At 44.4% G+C, this 12,469-nt stretch overlaps 1 protein-coding gene across 1 annotated transcript in view; it reads right to left on the bottom strand.

The window, feature by feature from the left end:
- Positions 1 to 11,542, bottom strand: part of akirin2 (akirin 2) — a 54,455-nt gene extending 42,913 nt beyond the window's left edge. The window contains exon 1 of the mRNA XM_078399806.1: positions 10,964 to 11,542. Coding sequence (XP_078255932.1) covers positions 10,964 to 11,138 — 175 coding nt within the window. The 5' untranslated portion in view covers positions 11,139 to 11,542. The remainder of the gene's footprint in view (positions 1 to 10,963) is intronic.
- Positions 11,543 to 12,469: the final 927 nt, after the last annotated feature.

The raw sequence follows: 12,469 nt of genomic DNA, 5'->3' as shown, positions 1-12,469 counted from the left end.
GAGGAATCTTCAGCAGAGGCCTCACATTTGTAGCTACACCACTCATGAGCTTTTTACACAGGGGTTTAACAGCCAAGGCAACTTGGTTGGCAAAATTGGGCATATAGGTCAACTCAATCGGGTATGGGACAAGGGAGATGCAAGAAGGCTGTTTTGCATCTTCCGTAGGACTGTTACATTTGGAAACATGACCTATAGACTGGCAAAATGAGTGGACATCAAGGGGGAAAATAGGGAAGTCTTAAGTCATTCATTTTGGGACAAAAAACAAAACCGTAAAATGGCAATAAGCATTTCAAATAGTGAAAGGTGCCAGCTGGCCTATTGTGAATATACAAGCAGCACTAACCGATAGCAAAAAATATATATTTCTAGCTCCCGAGCAATAAACCTGTATGTTACAAATCTTTAGTGCTAACAAAAGTACTTTTGACCTTGACCACCTTTACAGGTGCTTTTGTTACCAAGATCCATGCAAACTCCAAATTCACTACCCTCATCAACTTTTGTTGCCTTCACAGAATTCTCGTTCACAAAATATCAATCCCATTGGAACATTTTTAATTGGGGTTTTTTCCTGAGGCCCTGCTAATTATTTCCCTCCAAGTTCCACAATTCTTTAAATAACCTGGAACTACATTGCATGTAAAAATGTCAACGGTAGCATACTCCAGTGCCATTTGTGCACACAAAAATCTTACTCGCATCTCCCCAGTACCTTTTGTGCATTGGTACAATGATTTTCCCTGGTCTGCAGATTAGAATAGCTTCTCAAAGCCAAATAAAACATGCAGATATTGGAAATTTGAAAGGGGGGGGGGGGGGGGGGAAGAGAAGAGGGGTGGGGTGTGAACAGAGCAAAGGCAGCATATGCGATTAAAGCAAGAACAAAGGATCTGTTGGGAAAAAAAGGCAGAGGTGCTGGCTGAGAGGGTGATAAAGGCTCATTAACTACGCTAATTTGTCTGCAGGTAGGGAGAGAGAAGGAAGGAGAAGATATGACACACTATAATTCTGGACCTCCAAGATAATCCAGATGCTGAAAATATGAAATAAAAGAATGATAGAAAAACTCAGACCAGGCAGCAGCAGCCGTGGCATGAGATAAACAGAGTATCAGCCTGAAAGGTCCCAACCAGAAACTTCATCTATGCATGTTCCCCAGAGATGCTGTCCCACCCGCTAAGTTACTCCAGCACTTTATGTCCATTATGGTCACCAGAATCTGCAGCTCTTTGTTTCTACAATGATTATTACAGGCTGGCGACCTCTCAATAGCTTCTTGGCAAGCATTAATCTACAGCCATCATGTTCACATAATCACATTCTTTCATTATCTCTACCAAATCTCTCTCAACCTTCTGCACTCCAAGAACAACCTCATTTTTTCCACTAACCTTTCATCTGAAATCCTTCATCTCTTAAACCAGTCGCGATTCTTTTCTGCTTCTTACTGTTGCATTTCACTATTTCTTTTGCATAGGGTCTCCAATGAGTGATAACAATAGACAATAGGTGCAAGAGTAGGCCATTCAGCCCTTCGAGCCAGCACCGCCATTCAATGCGATCATGGCTGATCACTCTCAATCAGTACCCCGTTCCTGCCTACTCCCCATACCCCCTCACTCCGCTATCCTTAAGAGCTCTATCCAGCTCTCTCTTGAAAGCATCCAACGAACTGGCCTCCACTGCCTTCTGAGGCAGAGAATTCCACACCTTCACCACTCTCTGACTGAAAAAGTTCTTCCTCATCTCCGTTCTAAATGGCCTACCCCTTATTCTTAAACTGTGGCCCCTTGTTCTGGACTCCCCCAACATTGGGAACATGTTTCCTGCCTCTAATGTGTCCAATCCCCTAATTATCTTATATGTTTCAATAAGATCCCCCCTCATCTAAATTCCAGTGTATACAAGCCTAATTGCTCCAGCCTTTCAACATACGACAGTCCAGCCATTCCGGGAATTAACCTAGTGAACCTACGCTGCACGCCCTCAATAGCAAGAATATCCTTCCTCAAATTTGGAGACCAAAACTGCACACAGTACTCCAGGTGCGGTCTCACCAGGGCCCGGTACAACTGTAGAAGGACCTCTTTGCTCCTATACTCAACTCCTCTTGTTATGAAGGCCTACATTCCATTGGCTTTCTTCACTGCCTGCTGTACCTGCATGCTTCCTTTCAGTGACTGATGCACTAGGACACCCAGATCACGTTGAACATCCCCTCTTCCTAACTTGGCACCATTCAGATAATAATCTGCCTTTCTATTCTTACTTCCAAAGTGAATAACCTCACACTTATCTACATTAAACTGCATCTGCCATGTATCCGCCCACTCACACAACCTGTCCAAGTCACCCTGCAGCCTTATTGCATCTTCCTCACAATTCACACTACCGCCCAGCTTAGTATCATCTGCAAATTTGCTAATGGTACTTTTAATCCCTTCATCTAAGTCATTAATATATATCGTAAATAGCTGGGGTCCCAGCACCGAACCTTGCGGTACCCCACTGGTCACTGCCTGCCATTCCGAAAGGGACCCATTTATCCCCACTCTTTGCTTTCTGTCTGTCAACCAATTTTCTATCCATGTCAGTACCCTACCACCAATACCATGTGCTCTAATTTTGCCCACTAATCTCCTATGTGGGACCTTGTTGAAGGCTTTCTGAAAGTCGAGGTACACCACATCCACCGACTCTCCCCTGTCAATTTTCCTAGTTACATCCTCAAAAAATTCCAGTAGATTTGTCAAGCATGATTTCCCCTTCGTAAATCCATGCTGACTCGGAATGATCCTGTTACTGCTATCCAAATGCTCAGCAATTTCGTCTTTTATAATTGACTCCAGCATCTTCCCCACCACTGATGTCAGACTAACTGGTCTATAATTACCTGTTTTCTCTCTCCCTCCTTTCTTAAAAAGTGGGATAACATTTGCTATCCTCCAATCCACAGGAACTGATCCTGAATCTATAGAACATTGAAAAATGATCTCCAATGCTTCCACTATTTCTAGAGCCACCTCCTTAAGTACCCTGGGATCCAGACCATCAGGCCCTGGGGATTTATCAGCCTTCAGTCCCATCAGTCTACCCAAAACCATTTCCTGCCTAATGTGGATTTCCTTCAGTTCCTCCATCACCCTAGGTTCTCCGGCCCCTAGAACATTTGGGAGATTGTGTGTATCTTAAATTGTTTGAAAATTATGTCGTTTGGTTTGGACAGGGTTTTCAATGTAAACAAAAGAAATTATGAAGGAAGGCCAAGTTGGCAAAACATTTAAAGAGAAAACCGGGAAATGCCAAACTATGGACCACAGGAAAATTTAAAGGTAGCAGAAATCTAAAAAACTCATCTTGTTGACAAAAGCTACAGCAAAACTTAACGATTGGGAATGTTTTAGAATGATAATAAATACGCAAGTAAACTGGCAAGAAACAAAAGAAAAGATGGGTCCTTTCTTGCAAACAGATGGAAAATATACATTCAAATAGAAATTAAACATATGCTTAGTGTCTGCTTTCATGGAAAGCACCAAAAATAAGTAGGTAATATTAATTAAAAGTTAGCATTGGTACATTAATAATATTCCCATTGCAAACATAATATTCCCATCGTGTATTATTTTCAAAAATGTACACACACAACTTTCAGGATGCTCTCTCGAAAATGAAGGTGCCTATGAAAGATTTACACAACCTCCTGCTTTGCCCACTGCTGGGATAGAAGCCCATCATAAATTCAGCATTGAGTCATCCCGCAAATCAGCACAGAGAAGCAGCCAAAAAGGACTGGTGTGGAGCAGGCCTGGTTTAGCAGCTCAGCACGTGCTGCACAGCAGCAACACCCATAACCACCAGCACCTTCTCCTCGCAACTAAACCCATTATCATTTACGAAATCTCCGGGGTGAAAGAGGTATATGTGAGAGTTAGTAGGTTAAATAACCATGTATAAATTTCCCTAGTGAGTGCTAGCATCTGGGCGATAGAGGGTGGAAGGTTGAGGAGAACAATGTAGGATTAAATAGGGAGTGTGGATCAATGTAGGATTAATTAGGAAGCGTGGATCAATGTAGGATTAATTAGGGAGTGTGGACTCTGGCCTGTTTCCATGACACATCAATGTCTATGACTCCCTTTTAAAGTGTTTTGATGAAAATGCAGTTCGGTTGGCAGTTTAGTACCTGTACCCAAGCAAGGAGGTATCTGCCTTTGACACTGTGCAAGATTCCTGGTGCAAAATGAATTGGCCCAAGAGAACAGGAACTGTATTAGAGAGCTCTACATTTGTTGGGAGGCAAGGAGACAAGAGACTTCAGATGCTGTAATCTAGAGCAAAGAAACATGCAGTTGTAAAAACTCAGCGGGTCAAGCAGTATCTGTGAAGGCAAAGGACAGTTAAAGTTTCATAGAAACATAGACATAGAAACTAGGTGCAGGAGGAGGCCATTTGGCCCTTCGAGCCAGCACCGCCATTCATTGTGATCATGGCTAATCGTCTACAGCCAGTAACCTGTGCCTGCCTTCTCCCCGTATCCCTTGATTCCACTAGCCCCGAGAATTGCCCCTAGAATTCAGGTTGCACTGCATCACCACTCAGTATGTAAAACCTGTATAGAGGTGAGACAAGTAGCAGGTAGAAGTGTGTGTGTGTGCGCATGCTTGTGCGTGTGTGTGTGTGAAGTGGAGTTGAGACAGCAGTTGGCGGGTGATAGACACGAGGCTGGAAGGTGATAATTGAAAAAAGAACGGGGTGCTTTTGATGGAACTGATAAGGAAGGTGATAAGAGGAACCGGATAAAGGAGGGATAATATGCAGGTGGAACGGGGGGGGGGGGGGGGAGAGATAGGGCCCCTTGTAGGTAATATGCATACACGATAGGCAGATGGGACGAGGGGGTGAATCAGGAGTAAAAGTAAGACTAGATGAAACAGTACAGATAAGGTTAATACAGTCTGTCCCCCCTCCCTCCCACCCTAGGGAAGAGGAATCAAGAACTTGAGGGTATCTGGGTGAATCAGAAAAAGAAAAAGAGTAAAGGCAGGATTAGACAAGGGGTACAGATAGGGTGAATGCACAGAGTTGTTTTTCCCCAGGGGAGGGGAATCAAGAACCAGCGGGCATCAGAGTAAGGCGACAGGAGAAAGATTTATTAGAACCTGAGCAACAAGTTTTTCCATACAGTGGGCCTATGGAACAAACTGCCTGGGGAAAAAGTTGAGGCAAATACAGTAATAACATTTTAAAAGACATTCGGAGAATTACATGGATAGATAAGATTGAGGGATACGAGTGAAACAAATGCAGAGTCTAGCTTAGCTGGGCTGACAGATGAGTTGGGCTGAAGGCCCCATTTCCATGCTGTATGACTTTGACTATAATGTTGGGTTAGTTAAAGTTGAAACATTCAATGTTCATACCATTAGGTTATAGACTCCCAAGTAGAATACGAAGTTCCTCCAATGTGTGTTTGGTCTCAGTGGCAATGAATGAGGCTGAAGACAGACGGGTCAGTGTAGGAATGAGAAGGGAAGCACTGAAATGGTATGCAGCTGGGAACTCAGGATGGAGATTGTAGAGAGCGCAAGTGTTCCACAAAGGAGTCACTAATTTCATTAGAGGAAATTCCACCAAAACAAGTTACTGAGGTTTGACAAATGCTGTGAGAACCTCACATTTGTACTGTGATGCAAGGTTCTCCAATTGGTAATCTTAATATCACTGTCCATCAACAACAGTGTCTTAAAAAGTGAGCTGGACACAGAGAAGGGTACCCAACAGGGCTCCGTTTCTCACACAACCACAATTTATGGTCTAATTCAATAAGAGTTGCATCACAGCCTGGTTTACTAACTAGAACGACCCAGAACAAAGGAGGCTGAAGAGAATGGTTGACATTGCCCATGATCTGACCTCCCCAACATCAAAGGGATCCACAGGAGGCAGTGCCTCAGAGAGGCAGCGAGTATCAAATACCCACACCATGCTATTATCTCACTAGTGCCATCGGGAAGGTGGCAAAGGAGCCAGAGAACCCTGTAATCTACAGGTTCTGGCAGTTTCTTCCCAGCAACCATCAGGCTCTTGAACACTGCACATTCACCACAACCTTACCCCTTTGGTTTGGTTGCATTATGTGCTTCAGTTTTGCATGATAATGAGCTGGTTGCCTAACATTACTAATTATTCATTTATTGTATTACCGATTCTGTATTTGTGCTTTATTGTCTTAATGGGCCTGTAAAGCTGCAGCAATAAATTTATTGTTCCATTGCCATTACACATAATTAAACTTCCTTGTCAAAAAAATCAGAACATAGAAAATTCAATTCACAGATTACAGCAAATTCTCACAATAAAAGCAGGACGTTATCCAAGAGAAATGCAAATAGCTATGGGAATTATACAATTGGTTCCAACCCATCCAGAAATAGAGCACTTGTAGATAAATTATGGCGGGTTTCACTCTGTTCCTGTTACCTCCATGCACTTTCAAAATGATATGGTCATAAGCTCTCCAATTGTTGAAATACATTACTGTCCAGGAATTGAGACATCACAGATTCTTGTTGTGCCATTTTTAATTGAATATATATGGAGAGTTAAAAAGGCTGATTTAATAATCTTGGAAGCTTTTACACAGCCAATTTGCAAATAATGAACCAAAACATTCACTTTACTGTAACCATTAGTGAGGCTATTGCAATTTGGTATTTTCCATCAGCTACTGCAAAGATTTTTTAAAACGTAAAACAAGCACTATGCTGCCAGATGGGATCTGAACTCAATCTGTACATTGTCAGTGCAGGTTCTGGACTTCTAGTCCGGTAATTTAATTATGACACTACCATTTGTACCCGAGGATACCCACATGTAATAAGTGGAGCATTTCATGTAATCGAGGAGCATTTCATGTCAATACACTGAAAAATCTTTAATTACCATATTAAAAAAATAAAAAATAACTGACAGTCATAATCAGAGAATAAAGATCAATCCTCCATTTTCAAAATCGCAAATTGTTCCAAATTTCCCTCCACTGTAATCACAAATCCAACATGAAAGGTAATTAAATACAAACCCAAATATAACATCAAAATGTTTGGAGCTACACATCCAAAGAAAAATTACAGATGTGGAAAAAAGGAAAATCAAATTAATTTAAAAAAGTCAACTAGAGCCTACCAGGGAGAAGGCAATTCTGGATTTAGTGTTGTGTAATGATCCTGATCTGATAAGGGGACTAGAGGTAAAAGAGCCATTAGGAGGCAGTGATCACAACATGATAAGTTTTACTCTGCAAATGGAAAGGCAGAAGGGAAAATCGGAAGTGTCAGTATTACAGTATAGCAAAGGGGATTACAGAGGCATGAGCTGGCCAAAATTGACTGGAAGGAGGCCCTAGCAGGGAGATGGTAGAACAGCAATGGCAGGTATTCCTGGGAATAATGCAGAGGTTGCAGGATCAATTTATTCCAAAGAGGTGGAAAGACTCTAAGGGGAGTAAGAGACACCTGTGGCTGACAAGGGAAGTCAGGGAGAGCATAAAAATTAAGGAGAGGAAGTATAACATAGCAAAGAAGAGTGGGAAGACAGAGGATTGGGACTCTTTTAAAGAGCAACAAAAGTTAACTAAAAAGGCAATACGGGGAGAAAAGATGAGGTACGAGGGTAAACTAGCCAATAATATAAAGGAGGATAGCAAAAGTTTTTTTAGGTACGTGAAGAGGAAAAAAATAGTCAAGGCAAATGTGGATCCCTTGAAGACAGAAGCAGGGGAATTTATTATGGGGAACAAAGAAATGGCAGACGAGTTAAACCGTTACTTTGGATCTGTCTTCACTGAGGAAGATACACACAATCTCCCAAATGTTCTAGGGGCCGGAGAACCTAGGGTGATGGAGGAACTGAAGGAAATCCACATTAGGCAGGAAATGGTTTTGGGTAGACTGATGGGACTGAAGGCTGATAAATCCCCAGGGCCTGATGGTCTGCATCCCAGGGTACTTAAGGAGGTGGCTCTAGAAATAGTGGAAGCATTGGAGATCATTTTTCAATGTTCTATAGATTCAGGATCAGTTCCTGTGGATTGGAGGATAGCAAATGTTATCCCACTTTTTAAGAAAGGAGGGAGAGAGAAAACGGGTAATTATAGACCAGTTAGTCTGACATCAGTGGTGGGGAAGATGCTGGAGTCAATTATAAAAGACGAAATTGCTGAGCATTTGGATAGCAGTAACAGGATCATTCCGAGTCAGCATGGATTTACGAAGGGGAAATCATGCTTGACAAATCTAATGGAATTTTTTGAGGATGTAACTAGGAAAATTGACAGGGGAGAGTCAGTGGATGTGGTGTACCTCGACTTTCAGAAAGCCTTCGACAAGGTCCCACATAGGAGATTAGTGGGCAAAATTAGGGCACATGGTATTGGGGGTAGGGTACTGACATGGATAGAAAATTGGTTGACAGACAGAAAGCAAAGAGTGGGGATAAATGGGTCCCTTTCGGAATGGCAGGCAGTGACCAGTGGGGTACCGCAAGGTTTGGTGCTGGGACCCCAGCTATTTACGATATACATTAATGACTTAGACGAAGGGATTAAAAGTACCATTAGCAAATTTGCAGATGATACTAAGCTGGGGGGTAGTGTGAATTGTGAGGAAGATGCAATAAGGCTGCAGGGTGACTTGGACAGGTTGTGTGAGTGGGCGGATACATGGCAGATGCAGTTTAATGTAGATAAGTGTGAGGTTATTCACTTTGGAAGTAAGAATAGAAAGGCAGATTATTATCTGAATGGTGTCAAGTTAGGAGGAGGGGGAGTTCAACGAGATCTGGGTGTCTTAGTGCATCAGTCAATGAAAGGAAGCATGCAGGTACAGCAGGCGGTGAAGAAAGCCAATGGAATGTTGGCCTTCATAACAAGAGGAGTTGAGTATAGGAGCAAAGAGGTCCTTCTACAGTTGTACCGGGCCCTGGTGAGACCGCACCTGGAGTACTGTGTGCAGTTTTGGTCTCCAAATTTGAGGAAGGATATTCTTGCTATGGAGGGCGTGCAGCGTAGGTTCACTAGGTTAATTCCCGGAATGGCGGGACTGTCGTATGTTGAAAGGCTGGAGCGATTGGGCTTGTATACACTGGAATTTAGAAGGATGAGGGGGGATCTTATTGAAACATACAAGATAATTAGGGGATTGGACACATTAGAGGCAGGAAACATGTTCCCAATGTTGGGGGAGTCCAGAACAAGGGGCCACAGTTTAAGAATAAGGGGTAGGCCATTTAGAACAGAGATGAGGAAGAACTTTTTCAGTCAGAGAGTGGTGAAGGTGTGGAATTCTCTGCCTCAGAAGGCAGTGGAGGCCAGTTCGTTGGATGCTTTCAAGAGAGAGCTGGATAGAGCTCTTAAGGATAGCGGAGTGAGGGGGTATGGGGAGAAGGCAGGAACGGGGTACTGATTGAGAGTGATCAGCCATGATCGCATTGAATGGCGGTGCTGGCTCGAAGGGCTGAATGGCCTACTCCTGCACCTATGGTCTATTGGTACAATTTCGTCCATTAACAAATCAACAATATCAAAATGAAAACATGGCACTCCAATGTCTTACCACCAAATTAATCTTTCTCAGTAAAAACAGAAATAAATTACATCCTTTTTGAAATAGATTCCAATCTTTAATCAAATGAATTTTTGTATACATGACACAATGTAATTCACACAAAATTTGGCAAATGAAGCAAACATTCCCCAATACATTCTAAGGTTAAAAATCTTTATGTTAGAGTTGCAAAATCACCCAACATTTATGTAATAAAGTGAAGATTCCAAGTGAGCTAAAATATTCCAAGTATTTAGATGGTGATAGGTTCCCTTTGAACAAAAAACAAGTAGTTACATCACCAATTTATGCTTATGAAATAGAGGCCTTGCAATCGCTCTCCAAGAACACCATGGAGCCTCACCTTTATTAACACCGCCCCAAAGTACTGACACAGGACCACACACACACCAATGAGGATCCAAATTGATCGTGAGGAAATTAAACGCAAGTATGATTGATTACGTGGGAAAGGAAAGTAGATATTTGGGAAGGGAGAGTAATAAAGTTAAACCACGTTACACAGACGTTGGGTCATAATGTGAAGGGGGCAAGATCCTGAAATGTACCGAAAGCAAAAAACAGACACAAAAAGCTGGAGTAACTCGGTAGGTCAGGCAATAGCTCTGGAGAAAGGGAATAGCTGACGTTTCGGGTCGAGACCCTTCTTCAGAAAGCGGTCTGATAGGCCCCGGACCAGAAACCTATCCACGTTCTCCAGAGATGCTGCCGGACCCGCATTACTCCGGCACGTTAAAATAAGAAACATCATCTACATTCCATTGTGTCTCCAGATGAGCAGATAAAAGGAAAAACAGTGAGCTAGAGAGAGGAAGTTATTCCAAGGGATGGAGGGGACAGGAAATATCCAGAAACGGTGATGAAGTGATCCAAAGATAGGACTCAGATCGAGGAAGGAATGTGTAGGAAGGAACTGTGGATGATGGTTGACACCGGAGGAATGGTTGGCTACACAGCGAGAGAGAAGGGCGTTGGGCTGCAATCCGGATGTGCTGGTGAAGCTGGCACGGGTCAAAAGGCCACTCACCCAGAAATGGTGCAGGAGGGACATGAAGCGCCACTGACTTAACAAGGCAGGGCAGTGGGGGTGGGGGGAGGTGGATTTGACTGAACAAGGGTGGATCCAGAGGACTGGTGGGGGAGGGGGTGGATAGTGAAAGAAAGGGGCAGCGATACAGGGAGAGAGGGGAAGGTGGGGTCGCGATTGTATTGTAGGTGAAGGAAGGGCGAGTAGTTGGGAGAATCATAGGGCGGATTCCCCAGTCCGAACAGGGAGTTGCCGGCAAGGGTCTCCGACCGCTTACCCCCCCCCCCCCCCTCCCATTACCAACCTGTTGTGAGGCGGGGGGTCACCTCCCCGAAAGGCGAAGGCTGCATTTTCAGGTACTTCTGCGGGGAGGAGGCCGAGCTGAGCGGGGTGCAGCGTCTCCTCTTTGGCGACTGCGACGGGGGGCTGAGCAGCGGGTCGAAATCGATAGTCCTTTTCAGGGTGGCTCCGCAGGCCATGGTGGCGCCGGGGTGGGGTGGGATCGGGAGTAAAAGGGCTGGGAGTTTCTCCTCCGGGAGCAGGCGAGGGCCCCGTCACCGCCGAGCGAGGGAGGGAAGGAGCGAGCGACCGGCTTTTTTCTTTTTGTAAAACTGTGGCTCTGCTCTCGCCGGCCCGTCTCAATCCGATCTCCTCCGAGGAAAGGGAGCAACGCCGCTCTCCGAGGTCACCGATTCGAAACTGTGGCGCCCAGCAGCAGAGGAGATGTCGATGGATTGCCCCAGCGTCGTTGCCGTCACCACCGCCGCCGGCTGACTGACTACCGCGCTCGCTCTCTTCCACCCCTCACACCGTGATGGCGGCCCCGGCCACAATAAACAACGCCAGCCAGCCTCGCCTGCGCGCAGGCGCCAACCCCACCCCTCCCCCTCCAGGGCGCGCCGCCTCATGGGAGTTGTAGTCCCCCTGCTCCTTCCACTCAACGCCTCGTCAATGACGCCTGGACTACAAAGACCAACGTCCACCGCGGCCGGGAGCCGCCGGCTGTTGAGTTTAAAAATCCCTCATTGGTAAATTCAAGCAGTAACAAGGAGGTCTGCCCAGTGATCAATGAGAGAGAAACGAAGAGGCTACCAGGAAATCCTTCAAGTGCCTCACAAATAAGGAAGTGGTTTTGAAACATCTCTGTTCTTTTTATACTCCTGAGGAAAAGTCTCTGTCGTCCCCTTACACCAAATGAACGTTGCAAATCGGTGTTTGTATAACATCTCAACCCCAACTGGCACATTGCCTGGCAGGTTTTATTTAATCGTTAACAGGGGGAGCAACATTAGTAAGTTTGATCAAGTCAAGTTACTCGATATTGCCTGTATGTTTTCTATTTTCCCCATTTTTAATTTCAGATTTCCAGCATCTTCTGCATTTTGCTTGACCATGGTCAAATTCTGTTTGTTTCCATACACAATTTGGTGGAGACCACCAGGAAATCATCCGAGTGCCTCACAAATAAGGATGTGGTTTTGAAGCATCTCTATGCTATTTTATCCTCGTGTGAAACATCTCTGCCTTCTCCCTTACACCAAATGACAGTTGCAAATTGGTGTTTGTATAACATCTCAAAGTGACACGGGTTATGGGGAGAAGGCAGGAAAATGGGATTAGGAGGCAGAGATCATAGAAAACATAGAAACATAGAAAATAGGTGCAGGAGTAGGTCATTCGGCCCTTCGAGCCTGCACTGCCATTCAATATGATCATGGCTGATCATTCAGCTCAGTAGCCTGTACCTGCCTTCTCTCCATACCCCCTGATCCCTTTAGCAAAAAGGGCCACATCTAACTCCCTCTTAAAT

The sequence above is a fragment of the Rhinoraja longicauda genome, chromosome 5, assembly GCF_053455715.1.
Source record: "Rhinoraja longicauda isolate Sanriku21f chromosome 5, sRhiLon1.1, whole genome shotgun sequence".
Lineage (NCBI taxonomy): Eukaryota > Metazoa > Chordata > Chondrichthyes > Rajiformes > Arhynchobatidae > Rhinoraja > Rhinoraja longicauda.
This window is presented reverse-complemented; position numbering and strand designations above follow the sequence as displayed.